This window comes from Ascaphus truei, chromosome 11 (assembly GCF_040206685.1).
Source record: "Ascaphus truei isolate aAscTru1 chromosome 11, aAscTru1.hap1, whole genome shotgun sequence".
In the NCBI taxonomy this organism is placed as follows: Eukaryota; Metazoa; Chordata; class Amphibia; order Anura; family Ascaphidae; genus Ascaphus; species Ascaphus truei.
In genome coordinates, this window is record NC_134493.1 from 49,725,191 (window position 1) to 49,749,985 (window position 24,795).

The 24,795-nt window shown below is 41.3% G+C and overlaps 1 protein-coding gene across 2 annotated transcripts in view; it reads left to right on the forward strand.

Moving 5' to 3' along the window:
• The window catches only part of MRTFB (myocardin related transcription factor B), a 169,708-nt gene that overhangs the window by 45,703 nt on the left and 99,210 nt on the right, over positions 1-24,795 (forward strand). The window contains exon 3 of one of the 2 annotated variants that reach the window (XM_075566143.1): positions 16,240-16,442. In XM_075566143.1, coding sequence (XP_075422258.1) covers positions 16,289-16,442 — 154 coding nt within the window. In that variant the 5' untranslated portion in view covers positions 16,240-16,288. Of the gene's footprint in view, positions 1-16,237; positions 16,443-24,795 lie in introns of both variants that reach the window. The other variant, XM_075566141.1, reaches the window with a different exon arrangement.

The window sequence follows — 24,795 nt, forward strand, 5'->3', positions numbered from 1 at the left end:
GTCACCCTCTGCATATCTCACCTTTGCTTCATCAAGAGTCTGGTTGTGAACTTGCTTCACTATTGTTTTTTGTTTCTCTCTTTGTTTTTTTGAGGTGCGCTGATTTTTTTCCTGGACATTATTTCACCTGAAACGGTTCCTCTTTCATGCAGCACTCATTGATGTAGTTATTTACTTTATTAGAGACCACCACATTGATAACGCTTCCATTGTATTTTGGTGTGATTTTTTTTTTAAACTGTTTCACATTCTTTGTTTTCACTCCTTATTAGTAATATTTGTTTTTTTTATTCTAAATAACAATTATTTATCTTCATTAGTAAGGATTGGTAAAGTTAGAAATAGGGGAAGTCCATAAAAGGGACACGACATGAAAGAGACACAAGACAATTACTACAGTAATAGATTTGTATCTCTTATTAAAGAGAACGATATTGTACTGTATATTCACTCATCGAACTGTGCGAAGGAGTTGCTATGACCGTACATTTTAAGATAAATTATATGTCTACCCTTGGGTTCCTCACTACTTCAAACAATTACCAGCAGTTTTGATATAAGTGTGTGTTCGTATAATGTGTGCAATAAAAGGTATTGTTGTTTTTAACAATATAGATAATTGGGTCTATTACTTGAAGTGTAGCCCTAAAAGGTTCCCCGCCCCCACCAACCACCTTTTTGGATTCTCTTATACGCATCAGAGGGAGTCAAGATTTAGACATGTAGACGACACATGACCTTCAGGTATTGAGTGCATGCAAGAAGGGGCTGTATTTTTGTTTTTTTTCTTGGCATCAATATATTCCCTTAAGTGCACTTACCTGTTGTATCTAGGCTGAGCGAGTGTTTATATAGTTTTTTATAGGGACGGGTGGATGGCAGTGCCATTGGTGCCCCTGCATCAAGCCCCATGCTCTTCCCCACAATAATGAAACTGTTTGCCTGGGTGAGAGCGTGTGGCATCTGTAACTGTCCCTTACCTTGTCCGGCAGCCTTTCCGGCTGCAGCGTCTTGTTTCCATGGCGCCACGACGGTGCATGGCATCATGTCGCCATGACAACATGACACTGCATCGTCTGAGGAGAGGCCACGCCAGACAAGGTAAGAGTCTCCGCAAAAGTCCCAACCGGCCCTGTTTGTTCCCTGCACCCCACCCCCTGCCTGCACGACAGCCCAGAGGAAGAACTCGGTCCTGGTCCACCCGGGAACGCTGTGGGCGGGCCCAAACCTACAAATGTAGCAAGACTTACTGTTTGTGTTGCTGCGGCCGCTTGCACTCCTGCGACGATTGCGACACGGATGAAGTAACATTGCAGGGGGTCCAATCCGGAAGCATGGACCCCCACGCAGCGCGATCGTGCTAGACTCTATCCCCAGCGCTGCAGCAGTTTGCCTTTTTTTGCCCGTGGCGCTGGGGAAAGTAAGTCTTGCCACATTTGTACTAATGGGTTTCTAGTTTACCCCACCATGGGGCTTGTGGTAACAAACTAGTTGACTCAAAAGGGCCGAATTTAATAAGTTTTACTCTACAAGACACTTTCCGTGCCGGAAGACCACTTGCACCTTAAGCCGCGGTGGAAGATGTTATGCCGTATCATGGCTTAATACATGTAGCCCAAAAGTACCTTAAATAATGAAAACTCCAATCTTTTCTCTCAGCGGTTCATTAAAGATTTTCTCTAAATAGAGTATTACCTTCTTTTGACTTAGTTGGAAAGTTGCCCACTCATTACAGGAAGTGGTTGTTTCAGTTCCTTCCGCAACTAGAATTCTAGCCTTTTCCTTGCTTTGTTCTGCTCCGGGACCGAATGTCCAGCCTGGAGCACAAACACCGCAGCACCTGTAGCTTCGTCACAGAGAACAAATATAATATATGGGAAGGTAGGATTTACTTTAATACATTTGATATTCAGCAGCAGATTGAAGTTATGTCGCCAGCTAACGTTGTTTGAAAAGACCCATTTTTTTTGTCTTTCAAAAACACGCGCACAAGGGGGCGCACAAGGGGCGGCCTCTAAGGGATCCTGCAATTTGTACTTGTCACGTGCGCACCATCGCACGGAGTGTAATCGCTGCCTAAGCTAGTGTGTGCGCACTGCAAGGCAGATATCCATTCAGTACGTCCGAGTGACATGTTTATTCAGTAAATAGTTGTGGCAATAGGGCGGTGTATACATTGAATGTATAGATTAAATATATTTAACTTGCATACGGGCCAATAGGGAGATGACTCCTGGAAGCAGCCATATATATACACTGTAGTGGTTGTTTAATCAGTGTGCTTCCTCTTCCCAGCCCTGTAATTGGGTAGTGCAGTATTAGTATTACTTTTGTAACACTTGCGCTCACCACGAACAAGGCGGGACCCCGGTACTTAGTTGGGAGAGTATAGAACACGCCACCCACAGCAGCGGAGGCACATCTGGAGAGTGGGTAGTCAAGGTTAGCCGGGTCAGGGTTGGAGATAGTAGAATGGTGGTCTTGATACTTGCCGAGGTCAGAGGTAGGAGCCAGGAGAGTAGTCGGTAGCCTGGTGCTGTGGTCAAGGTGTTGGAGCCAGTAGGACAGTCGTTGTTCGTGTGCCGTGGTCCGGGGTGGCGAGATACGGAAGGTCAGAGGCAAGCCGAGGTCGATATCACGAGAAGGGTTCAAAGTCTAGCCGGGTCGGCACACTGGAGATCAAACACAGAGGCAGGCAAGTCAAAACAACAGGAACTGGGACGTGGGAACAGCAAGGCTACAATGAACTATGCTGAGCCAAAGAAAGAGTGAGAGAGCTGAGCATATATGTGTGAGAGAGTCCAATGAGACAGGGGAGAGGAGCGGCCTCTGCGGAGGCAGGGATAGGCTGTGAGGTGCAGGAGACAGGTGAGCAAGATCATGAGTCTTGACACGTAGCTGGGGAGCGGTGCACGCGCGTCACGTGTGCGCGCTGGGCAGCCATGCGTTGCAAACGGGGAGCGGAGCCAAGCTCCATAGGAACCTTGAAACCCCTCTGTGGGGGCGCGCGCTCTGTACGGTGCGTGGGAGGCTGTGAAGCGGCAGATAAGGAGGCCGCGGGGGACGCGCTTCCCGATTCCTTACAGTAAGGTGCGCGGGAGGCTGTGAAGCGGTAGGAAACGGAGGGAGCACGCCGCTGGGGACGCGCTCCCCGATGCTTTACAACTATCTACTATTCCTTTCTCCATTATCACATTGCGCAGGCTCTCGTGCAGACTGGAGCAGCATAACTGTGCCCCTAGGACTGAAGCCAAGACATGACTATTTAATAAGCTCTTAATTGTTGGGAAATAAGCATTCTTCAATCAGCAACAACTGGAGAGAAAATGATGGAGTAATCCAACAGTGGACTAATACAATTAGTGATATATATATATATATATGAAGCATTTTATAATTAAAGGTGTTATGCAAATACAAGTTACTGGCTTGATCTATGGGCCTGCAATTAGTGGCTTCACTAAGAATATGCACGTGTAAATAATTCCATAACAAATCACTGAATGTAGCACAGTTGGAACTGCAGTTATTGGGTCTGTTTTCTAAATGTAAATCATATTCAAAACGAGCAGGAAACGTGTAAGGTGCGTGTTACCTTGCTACTTAGAGACTGTATATAAGTCTATTCATTTCCCAGCTAAAACCTCTTGTTTTGTTTTTTGAAGTGAAACTTCTTTAGTGGCACCTCGGGCAAATCTCCTTTTCATGGTGACGGAAGTGTGTAAAGTGAAGTCGCTGAGTGCGCATGCGCAGCCGCAGTCGGCTCGGCGTGCATGCGCAGTAGTTTACCCCCCCCAAAATGCACAATTTGAATTGCAATAAAACTCACGACATTAAAAGTTGTAGATCCCCCCACTGTACTGCCTCCCCCCTCCCCCCACACATTTGTTGTCACGTTGGTGGAAAGCTGAGGTGCCCTGACTCCCACTTGCGTAAAGTGAGCGAGGGGGGGAGGGGAGTGCTTCTTTGCATAAATGTGGAGTTCCCTGGGACTGCATTATGTACAGGGACCTCGGTAACATATACCTGCACCACACACACACACACACAAACCTCAGTGACACACACCTGCACCACGCATACACACACCTCAGTGGCATATACCTTCACCACCCACACACACACCTTCACCACACACATACACGCATACACACACACACACCTTGTCACAGGAGCAGAGCAGTCATAATTTATTTTTTAGACCCCCTATAAAAAAAAAAAATGGGTGTGTGCCGAGCACGCGCGGTTTTAGTGAAACTTCTTTGTGTTTGGTCACTGAAACTGTTTTTTGATGTTTTTGATTGAATTAAATACTTTTGAGTATAATTATAATTTCAGTGAAATAACACAAAAGAAGTTTCACTTAAAATGCGCGTGTGCGCCCCACACACACCCTTTTTAACCTAAATGTTTAGAGCTGACTTTTGTGTGTACGCTGTGCTTAGCATGGACCTCTTCCGATAATGTCATTATCTTGTATTCCTCCGTCCACAAGCAACCCATCCTATGTAAACACACAGCCCGTGCAATCAAAACCAGCTGGCCAGCAATGCAGCCAAACTCTGACTTGGAGATTAATTTATTGAATCATCCCAGACTCTTTGGCTCACAATCCCAGAATGCTGTTTACTTAAGATTGCCTATAACCCCGTCACCCCCCCCCCCAACACCCTATTATTGCATGAGATGAGCATAGTCAACGTTAATGACTCAAACGTTTGAGTTGTGGCTAAATATATAAGGAGGAGGTCACTTTGGAGGAAATCCAACAACAACCAAAGTGCCCCAAGGTATCAAAGCTGAAGCCTCAAGGTAGAAAGTGCTCAACTCCTGCAGTGGAAAATATTTTTTGGGAACAAAAGAAAAATACCTATACCGTAGCTCTTTCTCAGGTATGTTATGTATATGCTCTGAAGTTTACATAGTAATAGTTCTAGTAAATGCATTGTAAAACAAGATGTTAATATTCATCATTTATTCTCCCCAAGAAATATGTGCAATATATAATTAATCACCAAAGCCATTCATTCTTGATGAAAGAGCAGTCCTGCAATAATGTTATACTTGCTCCCAAAGCCTACAAATGCAAATATAGGATATCCAGCAATAGGTATATTTCTCTCTATGTCCCTACTACACCATGGCTACAAATGAATTAGGGATTTAAGGCCGAAGCAGTTTGGGGTAGGGCAAACTTTAACAAATTGGGGTCCTTCAGTCTCTACAAAGTCATCTGCTCTACTTTTCACCACTGTTATTCTTCTAGTCAAGCAATGAAATAATAAAAATAAAAAAAGCATCATAACAGTCAAAATAATTTAATTGGATCACTTTGAGAAATAAGGTACTGTAAGGATGTACTAAATCCAGAAAATAAAAACTCTGCTTGGGAGGGAAAGTTGTACTGGCATGGAGATACTACAAGAAAATTAATTAAGTGCAAGATTCCTTTTCTATCTATGTCCCTCTTATAAAAGTACAAACAAATGGAAATATAACAAAGCAAGCCTTAGGGTGGAAGAGACTAAAGAAACAATGTATTCGCAGGAGGTCCAATGTCCAAAAATAAAGGTGCGTTAGATCATTATCCAGAAGCTGAATGTCACACTTCTGTATGGACCAAACTGTTTCTGGATAAGAAGCGTCTTGTGTCCCATGAATCTAGGGGACAGAGAGTACACTAGCATGCATAGACAATACTGCAAACAATACTGTAGTAATGCAAAAGGGGTTATGAATACCACACAATAACACTGTGTGCTGTGTTGCAGTACTTAGAACATTTTTTTATCACTGTAAATTATAATTTTCAACATGAAAAGAATAGACACTTATACAGTACTACAGAATGGTACTTCACCAGGAAAGTATTTAACTCCTTTCGGTATGCTTCCGAATGCACCCTTTTCTCACTCCTGATGCAACTAAAATCCTATTTCACTCCCTTATCCTGTCCCACCTTGAGTACTGCAATCTTCTCCTAATTGGCATTCCCATAGTCCACCTGTCCCAACTTCAATCCATCCAAAATGCTGCTGCCTGACTCGTATACAGTACCTCCCTTTCTGCTCCACTTCTGCAGTACTCAAATCCATACACTGGCTTCCTTCCCATATCTTCTAAAATTATATTTAAAACCCCAGTTCTGACTTGCAAAACTCTCAACAACGCTGCCCTCCGTACATCTCAGCCCTCTTCCCAAATATATCCCTAAACTCCCCTACTATTCTGCCCACGATATCCACCTCCAAGTCTATTCCTGGGCTGCCCCTTCTATCTGGGGTTCCCTTCTATGTACCATCAAACTCTCCCCAAGCTTTCAGACATTCCAAAACTCTCAAACTCCTCTATTTAAGGAAGCTTATCTTGCATACTCCTAACATCCATCCATCCCTCTCTCTCGCCAAACCCTCTTGGTACCAGCTGGGCTTCTGGACTAAACTCCATGTTATCTAACGCCCTCTAGCACCTGGACCATACTCCTTTCTGAGGCATACTACATACCACAATGAGCAGCCACTTTATCTTTTGTTTCAACATTGTCCCTTATTCCCCCTAGAGTGTAAGCTCTCAGGAACAGGGCTCTCATTACCTGCTGTATCTGGTTGCGCTTGTCCTTCCTTATGTAATTGATGTCATCTGTACCACCCACTGTACCGCACTACGGAATATGTTGGCGCTTTACAAATAAACGATAATATTCTAGAAAGGCAGGGATACCCGGATTAAGGTGTAGGATCTATCTTGGTGTTCACACTTAGAAGTTTTATGCATTTAGAAGTCTTATTCCCAATAACAGTTTATGATTTAGATCATAGGGTCTTCTTGCAGCCAGTAAAACGTGGCCTTCAGCATGCCTTGACTTACTGATTAAAGTTTAATTTGAGACCAAAAGCAACACCGCACTGAAAAAGCAATTACATTTTTAATTAAAATATTGAACAACTGTTCTCCAGTGATGCAGTTCATTTTCACCCCTAGAGCTAATTTCTTTCAGCAACTGATGGTGTCCTTCTCCTCTTATCTACATGGTGCCAAGCCTAAAGTAAGTCCCACAATATGTCACAGAAGACAGTTCAGTAAGAGTCACACGCATTCCACAAACTCTTATTCTGGGAGAGTGGATATGGGGTGATGAGAAGAGAATTTTCACAACCAGTCACATGTTGATGGGTAAGAGAAGATGTAGGGCAGGGAAAGAGCGAGATTTGGACTTTGGGAAGTTATTGATTCATTGGATTGAGAGTTAACTAGGTATTTTAGTCTTTAAATCCATATATTACATTAGCACATTTTTGGAGTTATGTTTGTTTGTGCTACAACTTATTCCATGTAATATCATTTTCATTGTATTACATTTTTTTTTTTTTACACGTTCAAAATCCAATGCAACTGCCAAGAGACATTGAAAAATTGCTTAAAAAAAACAACAGTATACGGCATAAAACTGTGTTGTTTTTTTACAATGCAAAATGCCTAATTGCACATAGAAGTTTCCTCTTAGGGCTTTTGATATAAATTGTAATAATATAAACTGGATATTGCAATTCTCGCATTGAGAATGCATGTGCGTAAAACGAAATCAAACTGCATACAAGAAACGTTCTGTAGTGCTGGAACATTCTTCCCAGAGGGATTAGTGAAAGTTTATTTTGTCCTCCTCCACATTCAATCTATGGTGGCGCTATTGTGGATCGAAGCAAAATATTGGCAGCACAGTTGCTGCTTCGGTGCAAACAATTTTTCCATCAGCGTAGCAACTTGCCAGAAAGAAACTTATAATTTTCTAAAATATCCGCTGTCAACAAGATACTCGGATAGACGGTCAATAGAATGCCATTAGCCCAACGCGTTTCACACGCTCAACGGGGCGCTCCCCCAGAGGCATAAACAGCAAATAAGATCATACAAACATTTATTGTGAGTTACCCACTCACCACAATTAAAACAAAAACAAACCTCCACCCATTGTGGAAAGTCCATGGCTAGAATACAGTCAGAAATCCTATCAAGTGTTACAATTAAAAGGAATACATACATAGGAGCTATTGCTAAACACCATGAGACACTTATTTTAGCCTTCATTTATTTGTTATTGTAATTGTCTTGCTTATATTTGATATCAACTTTAATGAGAAACATCCCATTCTGTATTTAACCGTAATGGAGTTCTCGTTTCTATTTTCTAGATGAGATATCCCCAACAAAAACTCCTGTTTCCACAACAATGTAAGCAAACCTGCTCCCCTGGTGATTGTTCCAGACTTTTTCTATTTCTTAACTATAAATCACAGCGGACGAGTTATGCAAAAGCAACAATAATTCTACCTTCCCCAGGATTCTACCCTCCCCAGGATACAGTATACCACTACTTTTTACATAGTGTGTGATGAATCTGGTCATGATTAAGAAATCGAACAGCAATGTTGTGCATTTTGGGTAACCAAGCATGGTCATAAGATAAATTAGTTCTTTAGCAATGGATTAGCTCAGTAGTTTCCAACCTTTCTTTGGGTAAGGAACCCTATGTGACATTCAGCAGAACCCCGACCCGCTCTAATAGCGCAACTGAGATCAGATGCATTGTAAGGAACCCCAAACCCTCTCTAATAGCACGTCTGAGATCAGATAAATTGTAAGGAACCCCAACCCTCTCTAATAGCACGTCTGAGATCAGATACATTGTAAGGAACCCCAACCCTCTCTAATAGCGTGTCTGAGATCAGATGCATTGTAAGGAACCCCAACCCTCTCTAATAGCGTGTCTCAAATCGGATGCATTGTTAGGAACCCCAACCCTCTCTAATAGCGCGTCTGAGATCGGATGCATTGTAAGGAACCCCAACCCTGAGATCGGATGCATTGTAAATTCTTCTGTATTTGGTAAAATTATCAAATGACCTGAAAATGACCGGGAACTCTTTTAGGGAGGCCCGAGGAACCGAAGGGCTCCTAGGATCCCTGGTTGAAAAACACTGATTAGTTTGATATTTTATTAATCTAATGAAGTGTCATATTTATAATTTAAATGGAGAACATAGTGTACAATAGTGATCCATTGCATTGTGACTTTATCACAACATGTACAGTATTGCAAGAGTTTTTTTCCCCCTCTTGAATAGAAAAATGTAGTTATGGTAACCTGTATATTCTGTTTGAAGAACTGTGTGGGAGCTTGCGGAAAAAGCATTGGCAGGAATTAGCTTGATCGCACAAAGGGCTGTGTATGCTTCCTAGCTATTTGGGTAAAAGATCAGTTACATTAGGTTGGTTCAAAACACTGCACCAGATAGTAACTAATGCAAGAGACAGATTCCAGTGTGATTTCATTTCGGTCTTTGACTCTCTTTAAAGAGCAAAGATCCTTGGACACTACTTTCCAAAATGTTATGCTGTCATTTAAAAAAAAAAGTGGGCTCCTTTACAATTTAAAATAAGAATTTTCTTAAAAAAATAAATATAGGTAAAATCTTAATACTCTAAACCCTGTCATACCCCATTTGTATATTTCATTTCCCATATGATTCAGTGTCCGGTAATGTTGCAGGGATGTGACTTTCCTACACAGTATATTTTAGGGGAGGTGGATCAGAATCAATGGGAGTTGTGTCTTGACACTCTGCAAAAAAAACCACTTTCGTTGCTTGCATCTGCTTAAAATGTAATGCAATTCTTAACCCAGGTGCTTACATTTGATGTGGATTGGTAGCAAGAGAGGCTTCCACAAAATCCCTTATAATACATCGGTTTTAAATGTGCTTCTCTAGCAAATGTTATTAGCCACAGAGTATTCTCATGACAGATTTGCAGATGGCAGCCGTTTAGTTCTGCTCCATGATTCAATCTTTAAATTACCTCAGATCATTTCCTTGACATTATGAAAAAGTTGATGGAATTATAATGCTATACAAGAAGCATACATTTTTTGTGTAATTTTATCTCTGAGGCTGTGTGTGTGTGTGTGTGTGTGTGTGTGTGTGTGTGTGTGTGTGTGTGTGTGTGTGTGTGTGTGTGTGTGTGTGTGTGTGTGTGTGTGTGTGTGTGTGTGTGTGTGTACTGTGCATACACATAGAACACTACCAAAGTAAAAAAAAAATGCACAGAATTTTACAGGCACACAGTACCTTTTTTTTTAATTCTTTATTTTGTGTTACTGGAGTCAATAGGCGGCACGGTATAGAGAGAGAGAGAGAATCAATCAACACACTGGGAATCAATATCAAGGTATATATATATTATTTTTTAAAACAAAATACACAGTATACAAGAATAAAAAACACAATATAAAAGAATAGAAAAAAAAGTGTGTGTGCCGAGCCCGCGCATTTTAAGTGAAATGTCTTTGCCTTTTGTCACATAAATTGTATTTATAATGGTGATGTTTTTAATTAAAAATCAAAACACAATCAGTATCAAAACGCAATGAAGTTTGACTTAGAACATGTGTTTTAGCAATTTTCACTTCTATATTTACAATAACGTGTGTGTGTGTGTGTGTGTGTGTGTGTGTGTGTGTGTGTATGGTCTGGACATGGTAATACAGCATTTGGTGTGTATCTATCAAAGGTAGTAGTAACATGACCTGGGAAACTGGATTATTTACCTTTATTGCACAGAGAATAGCGCTGCCTCAGTTTAACATCTTTGTACAAGGACAGAATGTTTTTATGGCTGCTGTATGGTTTCTCAGAATTCACTTCAAAGCTTGAGAGTACTTTTCTCATGTTTTAAAAGAACCCACTTGAGCATATAAATCAGACCGCTAAAAACTAGCACCAGTTACACCTATTAGACTGACAGTAAAATATTTAGCTAAGGACAGAATAGTGGCGGTCCCCATGTTACTGGAAGCAAAAAGAAAATAAAAACTAACCAAAAAATGTAATGTCTGCCTTCAAATAACTGGTCAAGGTATCAAAGGTTAATGACCACTAATGGTAAGAAAATATAAAGGGTGAGCTCAGTGACTTTCATAGCCAATTATTTATTTATCAAATGTTTTACCAGGATGTAATACATTGAGAGTTACCTCTTGTTTTCAAGTATGTCCTGGGTATAGAGTTAAGATGACAAATACATGGTACATTAAGTGAGCAGGGTTATACATTATATATAATGACATCTTTAAAGAGGCAGTCCAAAGGACACTTAAAAAAATTATATATAAATTGACACAAGGTAGAATACAGTTGCAGTTTCTTATACTTGGTGCAAGTCATATTGGGACGACATACAGTATGGGAGTTCATAGGGTGTATATATTACAGAGTGGATTTTTTTCCCTCTAATGCATATCACATAAGCAGGATACACACTGTGGATGCTCATTTTCACATTCACGTAGGTGTATTAGTGTGTGTTTTTGTCTATAATGTATAAAATAATATATCACATTTTTTTTACATGCTAAATATTTTCTGATTTTCATGTTGTGTAAATTAGACTCTTAACAGTAACCATTTTTTAGATGTCTTAATACTGTGGAGATGTAATTTATCATTGTGTCTGTTTGTGCCACATTGAACCGCTGCACTGCAATTCGTTTGCCGATTTTGAACGTTTGTTAAAAAATATACACAACTTCATATAAAAATCAATGCAATCGTTTGCTTTCATAGCAGCGTATGTTACAGACCTTATTCCAATTTCAAACGTTTCACCTTGAGAGGCAGGGTGGGTGTTTTCCAGTGAGAACCCTTCCAAATACTGGAACAAGAGATATTTCAGCATGCCTCTCTTCGGACATGTTTAGATTACATTTAAAAGAAGTCCTTCTCTTCACTGATCCACATAAAGAATCAATCACGGTAAAGTGGAATCAGTGCCTGAGCGGTGATGTTAAGGCGGATATGGGGAAAGAGTCCTGTAGCTGCAGTTCAAATTTCTGATGCAAAAGGAAAGTTTTATTCCCTGCTACATCATGTCTTATTTGTGGTACACAGTGTACGTTAACTCAAATGTCTTCTCAAAATAGTAGACAGAAGGGCTTATGAGCAATAGAATGTACATGTATTTATGTTGGCAGTTAGCACATATGCTAGTTTCCTTAGTAGATCCATGGGGCATTTCTATTGCTTCACTGTTTCAATTGCAAAACTGTCTTCGAAACCGCACAGAGGCAATGGTAGGAAAGTGGCAGGTATATAAAAAGAAAAAAAGGATAAAATACAGTTCGTGGAGAAAGTAACAAACCGTAAATGTTTCATAAAGTGCAGAATGATGTCCAATTATTGCTTGTGAAGACTGAAGAGGTTTCAGGTTAAAGTAGCTGCATAGGATTTAAAATTAAAAAAAAAAAGCTTATTTTACCCCACAATATACAGTACCTTAACAAACTAAATACTTTCATTTGTGTCTTTCGTCAGCTGTTCGGAAACATCAAGCATTTCAAATTTAGATTTAAAGTGCTGAAACCCCAATAAATTGCGTCACAGTTGCAACTTCTGATAAAATCTATCTACTATATATTTTGGCAAGTTGTTTGTCTGTTCGCTGTGCATTTGGACACCTCTTAAGATATCGTAACCACATTTCGCATGATGGTTCCTGAGATCAAGGAGCAGGTTTTTATCTATGTTTGGATACAGTTCACCAATGACATCAACAATTACATAACTGATGACATCAGAAATGACATGATCCCATCACGCAACTCTCAAGGTACCACTTGATCTTGGTCGCTCTGAAAATCCAATTTGCAACATTATCAAAAATACAGGTACAGCCAAAGTTCTTCCTGAGCGCGAGGTCTCTGTTTGGGACGAGCGTGCAATGTCCCACACACGCGCAGCATACGGCTGTGCGTATAGTGCCTGCAACAGCGACGCCACCCAAAAACAAATACATTGCCGTCGTCACGTGCGCTTATAGTAAGCGCGACGGTGGCAATGCGACGGAGCGACGTTGCGTCGCGGACTTTGGAAGCCGGGAATATTTGATTTTTCAAGGTCTGTTGCCTTATGTGACAGCCCCTGAACAAATCAAATGCCTGGAAGCCCACGCCGCCGCCGCAAAGCGAAATATAACTTTCGCTAGCGGCGACGGCAACGTCACCCGTAGCGTCGCCGGTCGCGAGCTCTATACGCGCGACCTTAGAGGCGCTCGGTGTTTGGGATGAGAGTGCAATGTCTCACAAGCAGCATTAGAGGCTCTCGCTCGCACACTTCAGGACCTCAGAGGCAATTAAACTGTTATTGAAGATAGGATGATTTCAAACCTAAATATTAATTATGCTATCTGCTCGATATTCATATAAATTGGCATGTAACTGGTTAATTTAGTATTACATTGTTAGAATTATATTGAATAATGATTTGCTGCAATAAGATACAATCAGTCAGACAGGTAGATGTGGAAATCTTTGTCAGCTAAATTGTAAGAGTTTGAATTCAGAGGTTAGTTAAATAAGTTAGTAAGGCCATACAATGGAGAGGTATTAAAGAATTAAGTTAATTCTATAGTTCTTGGTGACAGACCATAGAGTTTCTTCTACATCCAAGTGGATATTGCACAATGAAATATTGTTGATTAACTAAAAACATTTTGAGCTGACAGCCAGAAAAACAGTGATTCCTATGTTTAGGCTGTTAGAGAGAAATGTATAAAGATTGTATTTGAATTTATGGAATTCAGAATCCTCTACCACCAGGCAAAGAACAAGCCAAGATTCTCCACTCCATAACTACAGTATATGCCTGAATGATGAAACCTGATGATAACTGAAATTATGCTGTGAAAGATGTATTCTATTTTGTCCCTGATTAAATTACGTAAAGAACTGTGCCGTGGGCTATTTGATATATATTGACTTTAATGAAGCAAATCTTCATTTGGCGAACCAGCAAGTCCAGAAAGACTGATCTCCTTTAGTTATATGCGGAGCTGTTGTTTTTAGCGGGGCATTTTGCATTAAGAAACGGGAAGAAAAAAATGATCCATTTATAAATCGAAGTATTGTCTTATTTCTTAGAACTCCTGCACAACGCAGCGTACTTTCAGCTACAAGTCTATAGATCGGTCAATTTAGAGCAAAAATGGCCATCCTGGGAGACCTTTTCATTTGTTGTCAATGTAGCAATCTACCTTTCTCTGGTTTTGCCCACGTGTGTCAGCTTGTAACTTCAGGAGAGTCACTAGGAGAAGATTGGGGGAAGTATAATGCACGTGCAGATGTAACTAACATTATTGCATCTGTTAATGTGTGAATGCGGTGTAAAAGATAAGAGAATGATACCCATAATGCGTCATTTCGCTCTTGTCAAGATTAGTTTAAATGGTGCTGCAACGTATCTTGCGTTGAATGACGGACCCATTTGATACATTCACCAGCAGATAATGGCACAGGGCATTAAAACCAATGTCTTTGTGCCTGATGCATAGACCCAGCAGTATAAGAGTTGTTTTGCAGTATTTTCGATGTTGCTTAGCAAATTTTGTCACTGACCCCCTTGTAATTGCCTGGGGGTTGGGTTACCAAGTGTACATTATATACGGAATTTTTCGGGAGCGCTTATGATATTTCCTGAAAGTCATGTTATTTGTACTCGTGCTTTAAGTCTGATAGCAACAGCAGCATTCTAAGCATTTGTATGGAATGCCCACACCACCAACAGCTAGCAAAATATCCAAAAATGTATTATTCAAACAGCCAAAAATCTCCACTTGACTAAGGTGTGTTGGTCTGTAACATTGGGCGTGTCTCCTTCTCCTGACTTCTATTTTGTTAAAAAAAAAAATTGTATTTAATTTACTCGGTAAATATATTGATATCTCGGTAAATGTGGAAAATGCATTGCAATTCCTCCCCCCCCCCTTTTTTTTTCTTCTGTACACACACACACACACATTTTCCCATATACTTGTTTGTTTTCTTTTGATCAGAAACCAATACAAATTTGGATTGGGGGGGCGGGGGGGAGAAAAAAAAAAAACCCAACGAGAAAATGTATTATCACATTCATAAAATATACCTGTGTGTTCTGAAATTCTCCGTGAAACAACATCCTAGACATAATTATCATGTTGGTCTAGTAAAAGGTATCTCATTTATTTTTCCGTAACATATATTTTATGTTCCCTATTAGATACAAAATAATTTCGATATCTGGTCAAATCTATTTTACAAGTTATGTTTGCCTATTATAATGCTGATCACATACTTAAGTCTGACACCAAAGCCATATCTAATAATATTTACAGTGCTCATTAAAAACTGGCGTTTTCTCTCCCGTTGTTCTGAATGATAAACATTTCTGTCTCTTCAAACTCCTGTGAATATGCTCTGCAAGCAAATAATATAAATTGCGTTGTCCTGAGAACATTCTCTCATAAGTTTCAGAAACCAAATGAATTGATGAAACAAGTGTCAGAGCTGGAGCTACATGGTGAAACCTTTTCATTTAATTGTAAACTTTACCCTTTTTAAGAGGCACGTCTTTATTTATCTTCTTTAGTTGTATGTCCTTGTCTTGCTAACGCAGAAAGTTTTGACCTATGCTTATTTGACATCTATGAAGGTTAAAGACTTTTTAAGTGCGGCTTGGGAGGAACAATTGTGGACAGCCCACATGTCTGTCGTGGAGGTATAATTGTCTTGGGAAAACCACATAGTCTCTGAACTTTTCTCTGTAATTAGAATAATAATTGGCTAGTAGTTATGTGTGCTTATTTGCACAGACTCTTACACATGTGATACTTGTGACCCAGGCCAGTGCATTGATTCAAGGCTTAGGTTGTGTTATGTTTTTGGTCATTTTCACCATATTTAATTCACCATGGATATTTAGCAAACTAATTGTTAATACTTTCTTTTTATATATCATTAAAAGTGTATCATCGTTGTAAATGTGCTGTTAAAGTACTCCAGATATAAAAGCTACAGCCTTCGGTGATAGAGCGTGATATTTTACGGGGTATATTCCCTAAACAATGGTAGCTATGATCAGTCATTAAAGGCCGTTTCAGAGCCTAGCCATCAACGACAGATAATGTCTGTCACTATAGAGAAAATACCCCAATATAATAGCCCTTTTCACCCCTTCCCAGCTGGAGTTGCACTTGAAATAACAATATACAGAGATGTTCACACACAACCGTTTGTTTACTTTGTGAGATTTCTCACTGTGTGATATCCAATTCTCTCACTTTGCTGTTCAGATATTTTTTGTGTGAATTTCTTTTTACATTTCTCTGCTCGTTTCATCTTTTTTACCTGTTTGTCTTCTCTGTCTCTTTCTGCAGCTGTGAAGCCAACGTAGAGTACTCTCCACTGCAGTCTTCTTTTATCACCATGGAGCATCTACTGGCCCAGGATACGGGCGGGGTGTCTGGGTCACTATTCCATCTGACTCCTAGCCCCCAAAGTGAAGCAGTCGCTTATGAGTTCCAGGAATTGTCCTTGCAGTCTATCCAGCAATTACCCCCTCTCAAGGAACGGAAGAATGGTGAGGGACTTGATATTCTCTAGCAAAATGTGCTGTAGGTAGGAAGTACCCCTAAAAACCTTTAGATATTACAGCAAGAACATGTTCAAATCACTTCTAGAAATTCTGTCCACCTTTCTGTTTCACTGAAAAGCACATTTCCTTTGTAATATTTGATGTATTTAAATAGTAGGCCCAGAAGGCTTAATTGAAACATCTCCATGACTGCCACATTGCTTGTTGTTATATGTCCACTTCTACTAATGTATTATGTACACAAACTCTTTTGGAACTGGACATTTATGGTCAAATTTTAGTTTTGATATTATATCGGAAGAAAAAATAAGGATGGCGGTGTATGTTGTTTTTAGGCAGGTACATTTCTTTCAAAATAACTTATTTGCTACTATTTACTCATTATAAATACATTATCTAAAAAAAAAAACGGCTCCCTTTTTTGGGACGTATCCTCACCATGGGGTCTACATGTTTGTCCTACATCACAATACTTCCATTCCTTGCCCCCAGTTAAGATGGTCTTCAGTTAACTATATGCCCGTAAGATCCGTTACTATGACATACCATGTTAACTACATTTTGTTGGCAGTCACTTTTGTCCCTTATGAAGAGCTCTCAAACTATTGTTATTCTGGTGCAGACCAATGCAACAAACCCCCCTTCCCCCCCACCACCAAAAAACACATTTTCAGCTGCACTGCAAAGCTATTCTTAAGGCCCGTTTCTGTTTAAGAAAACACCAACCTACATGTATTCCATTTATCTAACAGTGTAATATTATGTCATGCAGACGTTTATCGCATTTTGAAATTGTGCTGTTAATTGAGGAACAGAGGTGTCGTTGTACACGCTTCTAATTTTGGAGATGTGATGAAGGCAAACTGAAGGCAGTTTCTATGTATTCAGTGACTGGAATTAATTTGTCAGCATTTACTTCTGCTAGCCGACGTGATTCTCTTGTGAGCGCTGAATATTTGTGTTTTCTGTTGCATTCTCTTATAGCAGAATATGCGCGTTGTACGTTAGGATCAGGTTTGTCTTTGCGCAGTCGATCTGGAAGATGGTTATAACTGTAGACTACTTTGTGGCTCCCATTATGCCTCATCTACCACTTATCTATTTTTCAGGCGGTTCCAGGAGCTGAACCCCATTAATTTCAACTGCGGGGACCCCCTGCTTCCAGAGACACCTCCATAAGTGGGTGCCGGTAGCCGTTCTGCTCGTCCTGCAGGGCTCACATTATGGCGACGTTTCAAATGGGTTTGGCTTCCCATTGGCCCACGTGACGAAAGCAGGGGGTCCCCGGTGCTGAAATGAATGGGGTTCAGCTCCGCAGACCCCTCGCATCATCTAAACAAAAGCAGGAATTGCTCCTTTCGCTGATCTTCAATAATGAAAAAGGTATACAACATATGGTTACAATGCTGAGTGGCATCACTTTAGCGTTGCAATGCTGAGTGGCATCACTTTAGCGTTGCAATGCTGAGGGGCATCACTTTAGCGCTGCAATGCTGAGTGGCATCACTTTAGCGCTGCAATGCTGAGTGGCATCACTTTAGCGCTGCAATGCTGAGTGGCATCACTTTAGCGTTGCAATGCTGAGTGGCATCACTTTAGCGTTGCAATGCTGAGTGGCATCACTTTAGCGTTGCAATGCTGAGGGGCATCACTTTAGCGTTGCAATGCTGAGGGGCATCACTTTAGCGCTGCAATGCTGAGTGGCATCACTTTAGCGTTGCAATGCTGAGTGGCATCACTTTAGCGTTGCAATGCTGAGTGGCATCACTTTAGCGTTGCAATGCTGAGTGGCATCACTTTAGCGCTGCAATGCTGAGTGGCATCACTTTAGCGTTGCAATGCTGAGGGGCATCACTTTAGCGCTGCAATGCTGAGTGGCATCACTTTAGCGTTGCAATGCTGAGGGGCATCACTTTAGCGCTGCAATGCTGAGTGGCATCACTTTAGCGCTGCAATGCTGAGTGGCATCACTTTAGCGCTGCAATGCTGAGTGGCATCACTTTAGCGCTGCAATGCTGAGTGGCATCACTTTAGCGTTGCAATGCTGAGTGGCATCACTTTAGCGCTGCAATGCTGAGTGGCATCACTTTAGCGCTGCAATGCTGAGTGGCATCACTTTAGCGCTGCAATGGGTCAGCACCTTTATAGTTTCCCTGTGTGTTTTGTCTGTATTTTTATTTCCGTTTAGCACCCTGTATTTTCTCAGTTGATGTCCCTGCGTGGGATGGTTGTTGCTTTAACAGCTGGAAGGGAACAGTTTAGAGCATCAGTTACCGGGACGATAAACATGATCTCTATAGGGTAATCAAACATTGAATGCATCCTACCCAAGTGCTTTTTGTTGTAGGGCACATGTGTTAATTAAGAAGAAAACAGTTTGCAGTTAATACAACAGACTGTGTCCCATTTCCAGCATTCTGCATTTAATTGCAGTACAGTGTACTTACTAATTTAAGTTGCTATTACTACTAATATTAATTGCTATGAATTACAGATTTAATTGAAAAAAATAATCAATTTTCTAGGGTTGGTTGTTTTTTATAAACCTCTTTTAGTACTCTTGTTTTCTTTGAATACACTGAAATATGTTTATAGGTGTACATATAGTAACATATAGTCACTGATTATGTGAGAGAGAGTACTACAGAGCAGTATATTTCATATTCCCCCTGGAGTGCGTTTGCGATTCTGTTTTCCGATTTTTGTGTCAAAACAATAAAAAGGGTCTGATTATGGCAAAATATTGTTATATTTCACACATCTTTAGCCAGGGGGATTTAGGTCACCTAACACCTGCCAGATGTTTTAGAGATAATAGAGCAAGAAATGCTAGACCGTGGGACCAAAGTGCCACGGCCCCTCTGGTACAATGCAATTACCTGACCACTCCTCGGCGGTCTAGGACATCTTGCCGCTGCCATCTAGCCACCACAAATCAGCCGCTGTGATATCTCACCCCCGGCCGTTTCGTCGCTAAGGTAAAACCCGTAACCTTACCCTAAAACCCCCTATACGCCCCTAACCCCTAATGCCAACGCAAATCTTTACCCTAAAAACCTTAACCACTAACCCTGTAATCGAGCCCTTTACCCTAAAAAGCTCAACCTTACCCCTTACCCTAAAATGCTTGTCATTAGCCTAAAATCCTTAAAGTTGACCGCTTATCACTTAGCGTTGAAAATACCGGCGGCGAGCTGCCCTCGGCGGCGACTAAATAGCTGCGGCGAGATGTCCTGTTCCGCTTCTCAGGTCGGTCACGTGATAGCGTCACAACTGATGACAGCAACGGAAGAGAAGTCCTCCTCTGTCCCTCTGCTTGCTAGAGTATGTTCAGCGCTCCACAGGAGAGCAGAACGCGATCTCACTTACACAGCAAGCTGAAAGCCGCGCCCCTGGAGTGCCAGAACACCATGATGTGGTGGGTACATCAGGGGCACTCAAAGGTTTAAGGGGCTATTCTAGTCCCCTGAACAGCCAAGCGAAGAAGCGGTGCACTGAGGTAAGTATGAAACCAAACGCACAAGGATGGGATGAAATGCGTCAGAGGTTCCTAGCTTCGTGATGTTTGTCTTTTTTTTCAATAAATAGTCGTTTTTTGTTAGAGCTGCGTTTGGTTTCATACTTACCTCAGTGCACCGCTTCTTCGCTTGGCTGTTCCGGTTACTCCCGCTGGTAGCATGTGGATTCCAGGACACACTGCATTGCAGGCATTCACTCCGGTGGTTTATCTTCTTCTCATCGTGGAAACACCGGATTAAAGCAGCGTGACAGCAGGTACTTTATTGGCAGAGTGGGCTGAGCGCTAGCCAGACTGTTCTCATTCAGGACAGTCGGCGATTCTTAGCGTCACCCCTTATCACCCCTCCCCCCAGCCTGCTCCACTTTGTCCACTTAGAACGCTATATGTGTTTATTCTGAATGCCCCATACGTGTGTCATTATGACTAAAGAATAAGACATTTCTACGCTTGTTGGCCCTTGAGCACTGGTGGCAGAATCCCTCTGCTTTGCTTATTCCAGTCCCCTAGATGGATTTTTTTTTTGTAACCATTAGATGCAACACGTGAGATTTAGAAGTCACCTGTTTTCTTCAGTTTTTGCCTAACCCCCCCCCCCCCCCCACCTTCCCCCCCTGATTTCATTCTCCCTGTTGCAATTAAACAAAGATGTTAAATGATCATTTCAGGTTGCATTCATTTTTTTTGTTATACATGCAGCCGTTGATTACCTTTTAGGAAAAGTAATTGCCTAAGCTGCCGATCGATCCGTTATCCTGTGATCGATCGACGAAGATCCGGCTCCCTGGGATCACAATAAGGCGGCCTGTGAATCTCTCCGGCGGTCAGTGGAAATCAACAACTACAATATAACCTTATACCACTAAGGGCAACAATAGACCGTATGCTGCTGGGAACATTGAAAGAGATCTGTTTGTGATACTTTGCTGCCAAAAAGCTCTTCCAATTTTAGTTAGAGAGCTTAGCTCAAAAACAGGCACCAGAGCCTGCTATAGCAACCAATGGATGCTCGGTACATTACAACTCATTAAAAATAACATTTAAAAGTTGGAAAATGGGGAAAAAATGGGATTATGTCTGTTGCTCCTTTAAAGCTGCAGTTCAAGCAATACCCTACATGTGTTTTTTTTTTAATAAATCAGTTCTGTACTATGAGAAAATACTTGCAGCATTAAAAAAAAAAATTAAGACTTTTTTTGTGTATTTTAATGTAACATTTTTGTTCCTATAGCAACCATTTACAAAGTCACATCCACGTCCCCTTCTGAAACAGGCCCTGGCACACCCCTTTTTGAGCCTTGCCCTCTCTAGCAGTGAACCAATTGAATCTGCTGCCTGCCTGGTCACATGATCTTCCCCACAGAACTTTGGCTGTCAGTGCAGCAGAAGAGGACCCAAGATGCACTTAGTAAACCCCGAGCCGAATCTTCAGCGATCGGTTACAGGAGAATGGATCGATCAGCAACTTAGCGAATCACTTGTCAATGTGTAGATTTTATTGATGCACATATTAAATTATTTTTGTATTTTTTTTTAAACATCAGCTTGAACTGCAGCTTTAAGCCTTACTGCAAGTCTCATTAACTTTGATGGGTGTGGTGGCGGCGGCGTGTTCAGAACAATTGGCTACTGCGGAGTATATTGAGTTACCCCGACAGTCATGTAGTTTACAGAGTGGTCATTATAATACATCTGTTTTCTTATATAGCATTGACCGTGTGCGCAGACTATTTTACACTCACAAGAAGCAATCCCCGCCCCTTTTCCACTCCCATTTATGCTCATCTCTCTCCCCTTCTCAGTCCCTCTCCCCTTTACCACTGCTTATCTGTAATTCTCTGCATGGCCAATAGGATAGCACACCGCAGACAGGAAGAAGGGCTTGCCTGCCCCGAAACATCCCCGCGGGTTGCTGCTGTGCATTCTCAGATCACATTGTTGATACCTTATATGAATTAATGACAATATTTTTGCATTGTCTCTTTCAAGTTCTGTGGCTCTTTGGGGAATATTTATAGGAGTGCCTGTGATTTCCCTTTTTGTGTCTGTTGCACTACATTGGATGCCACTGGAGGAGCATCTCTCGTGTACCATAGATACCATACTATAGATATAATCTCTGCTCCTCCCCAAATCCATCAGTAATGAAAGCTTTGTGTGTTGTGCTCCTGTTATTAATGGGCTCGCCAGCAATGACATCGCAGGAAACCATAATATCCTCCTTTCAGAAGGAGGTCAAGTCATTGAGGCTGGACTGAGGATCTCCAGGAGAGAAGGGCTCAGCTTGTTGCTTTAAGAGCTTAAAATCTGATTTGCTCCAATGAAAGGCAGTGACATTTCTACTCCCTACATTAAGTAGATTTAGAGGTGCCTTGCAAGCCAAAAAAATTGAAGGGATTCTTGAAATATGTTACATTGTTTCTCAGGGCTATAAAAATGCAGAGCTGGTTATGAAGGCTATTGCTTAATACTGCTTACATGATGAAGATTGACACATGCAAGTGGTACACCTGTTTGTGGACAAGGGAAACGGTTGATGACAATCTGGTGTAGGAACTGGGGAAGGGGGAGAATAAAATATAGTTCCTCTGAGTCTTACCATGTTCCCAGAGGGAAACATTCCCGTGCTTATCCATGTTCAAGAAAACTTGTTTTTATGATCTGTGAGATGTACTTTTGTAAGATCAAAATCATCCAGAATCTAAAAATAGTAGTGCATGATCTGGCCAAATTCTTAAAAATGGACAAACAATGCAATTTAAAGCAATACTTGGAATAATCACATTATTCTAACCATCTAACTCCTCTTCCTAGAGAAGCGAGGCCAAAATTCCGGTACCCACCCTTTAATAATTACAAATGCTGATGAGGGGCTTCTTCCCCTCAAACACTTTACTGTCAGATGGCCCGGCTGTACCCTGTTCTGCAAGAGACTGTGCTGTCGTCTCTGGCAGTGATGGGGTTAAGCCCTTCTCTAGAATCCCAATAGTGAAATTGCTACTATTGGGAAAGAGCTCTCTTGGGACCATTAGTGGAGATGTGAATAAATTTGCATTACACTCTCATTGTGGGCCAGACGTCCCACCAAACCAACATGGCGTATTATGTATCCAAGTGTAATACAATTGGGTAGTTTACCTGTATACAACCGCATTCACCCACCGAGTGAAATACTTCTCTAAGCTTTTTTTATTTCTGTGTGTGTTTGTCATTGTCCATGTCCGCATGATCGGCCACGTTTTGTCCCCACCAATCATCATTTATTTTTAACTTTATATTGTATTACTAAAAATGATTTTTTACTAATTCTAATATCCATTACTTATACCTATATGAACACCCTAGTACAGAGTGCATATCTATAGGGATTTTGTCCTTCTCTGAAATCCTGCTTTGAATTATAGCACATCCATTTCAAGTTTCTCAAAGAAACATCGGGTATAATTATAGGGTGTGCATTGTGACAGTGCAGGGGGTGGGGGAGTTTTGTACTTTTGAAAATATCATTTAAACCGGTGGAGTAGAAAAAGCCAGGTGTGACTAATGCATGGCTATTGTCATCTTACATTTCCCAAGTGTAGTGACATTCAGAATACGCCAGGTAACCATGGAAACGTGATGCACGCAGTGACTTTCTGATCTCAAACTATCCAGTCCATTGGTTCTCAAAAGTTTCCTCAAAGCCCTGAGCCGTGCCAGGTCTTTGAAGCAACCATCCAATAGCCCAGTGGTGCTCGATTCCAGTGCTCAAGCCAACCCCCCCAGGCCCCCTACAGGTCAGGTTTTCAGGATGTCCCAGCTTCCGCAAAGGTGGCTCAATCAGATTTGATCCACCTGTACATACATACATAACTACACTACCCCCCCAAATACACACAACCCCCCAAAATACACACACATACACTACCCCCCAAATACACCCCCCCCCAAATACACACTACCCCCCAAAATACACACACTACCCCCCCAAATACACACACACTACCCCACCCAAATACACACACACTACCCCTCCAAATACACACACTACCCCCCCAAATACACACACACTACCCCCCCAATACACACACTACTCCCCCCCAAATACATACATGCACACACATACATATACATATATATATATATATATATATATATATATATATATATATATATATATATATATAAAGCAGAAAATAGCCGTGTTAGTCCAGTTGCGATAGTGCAGAATAAGATAGTGAGTTCTTCAGTATTAGGTGAAACCTTTTTTATTGGACTAACAATTTATGTCATAGGACAAGCTTTCGAGAGTTAAAAAAGGTATCACCTAATACTGAAGAACTCATTTATTCTGCAATATATATATATATATATATATATATATATATATATATATATATATATACAGTGTTCGACAAACCTATACATTTGCTCGCCCCGGGCGAGTGGATTTAACCCCCGGGCGAGTAAATATTGGCCCAAGCAGCACACGTTTGGTACTAGGTGGCGAGTAGATTTTATTGTGTGGCGAGTAGATTTTTTGGTGATTTGTCAACCACTGTATATATATATATATATATATATATCACACACACACACACACACACACACACACACACACACACACACACACACACTTACATTGGGCCTCTCTCCCTCACTATCCTGGCGGTGGCTGCAGGGGGGAGGCTCGGCCGGTGCTGGTCGGGCCTCTTGTTGCCGCCGGGCTCTCTGTGACATTGGCGCACGCTGAAAGTTGCGGCGCGCTGTTCCAGCACGCAGGCATTAGAGAGGCCAGCATGGGACAATACAGGAGAGAGGCAGGCCAGCAGCTGGGGAGAC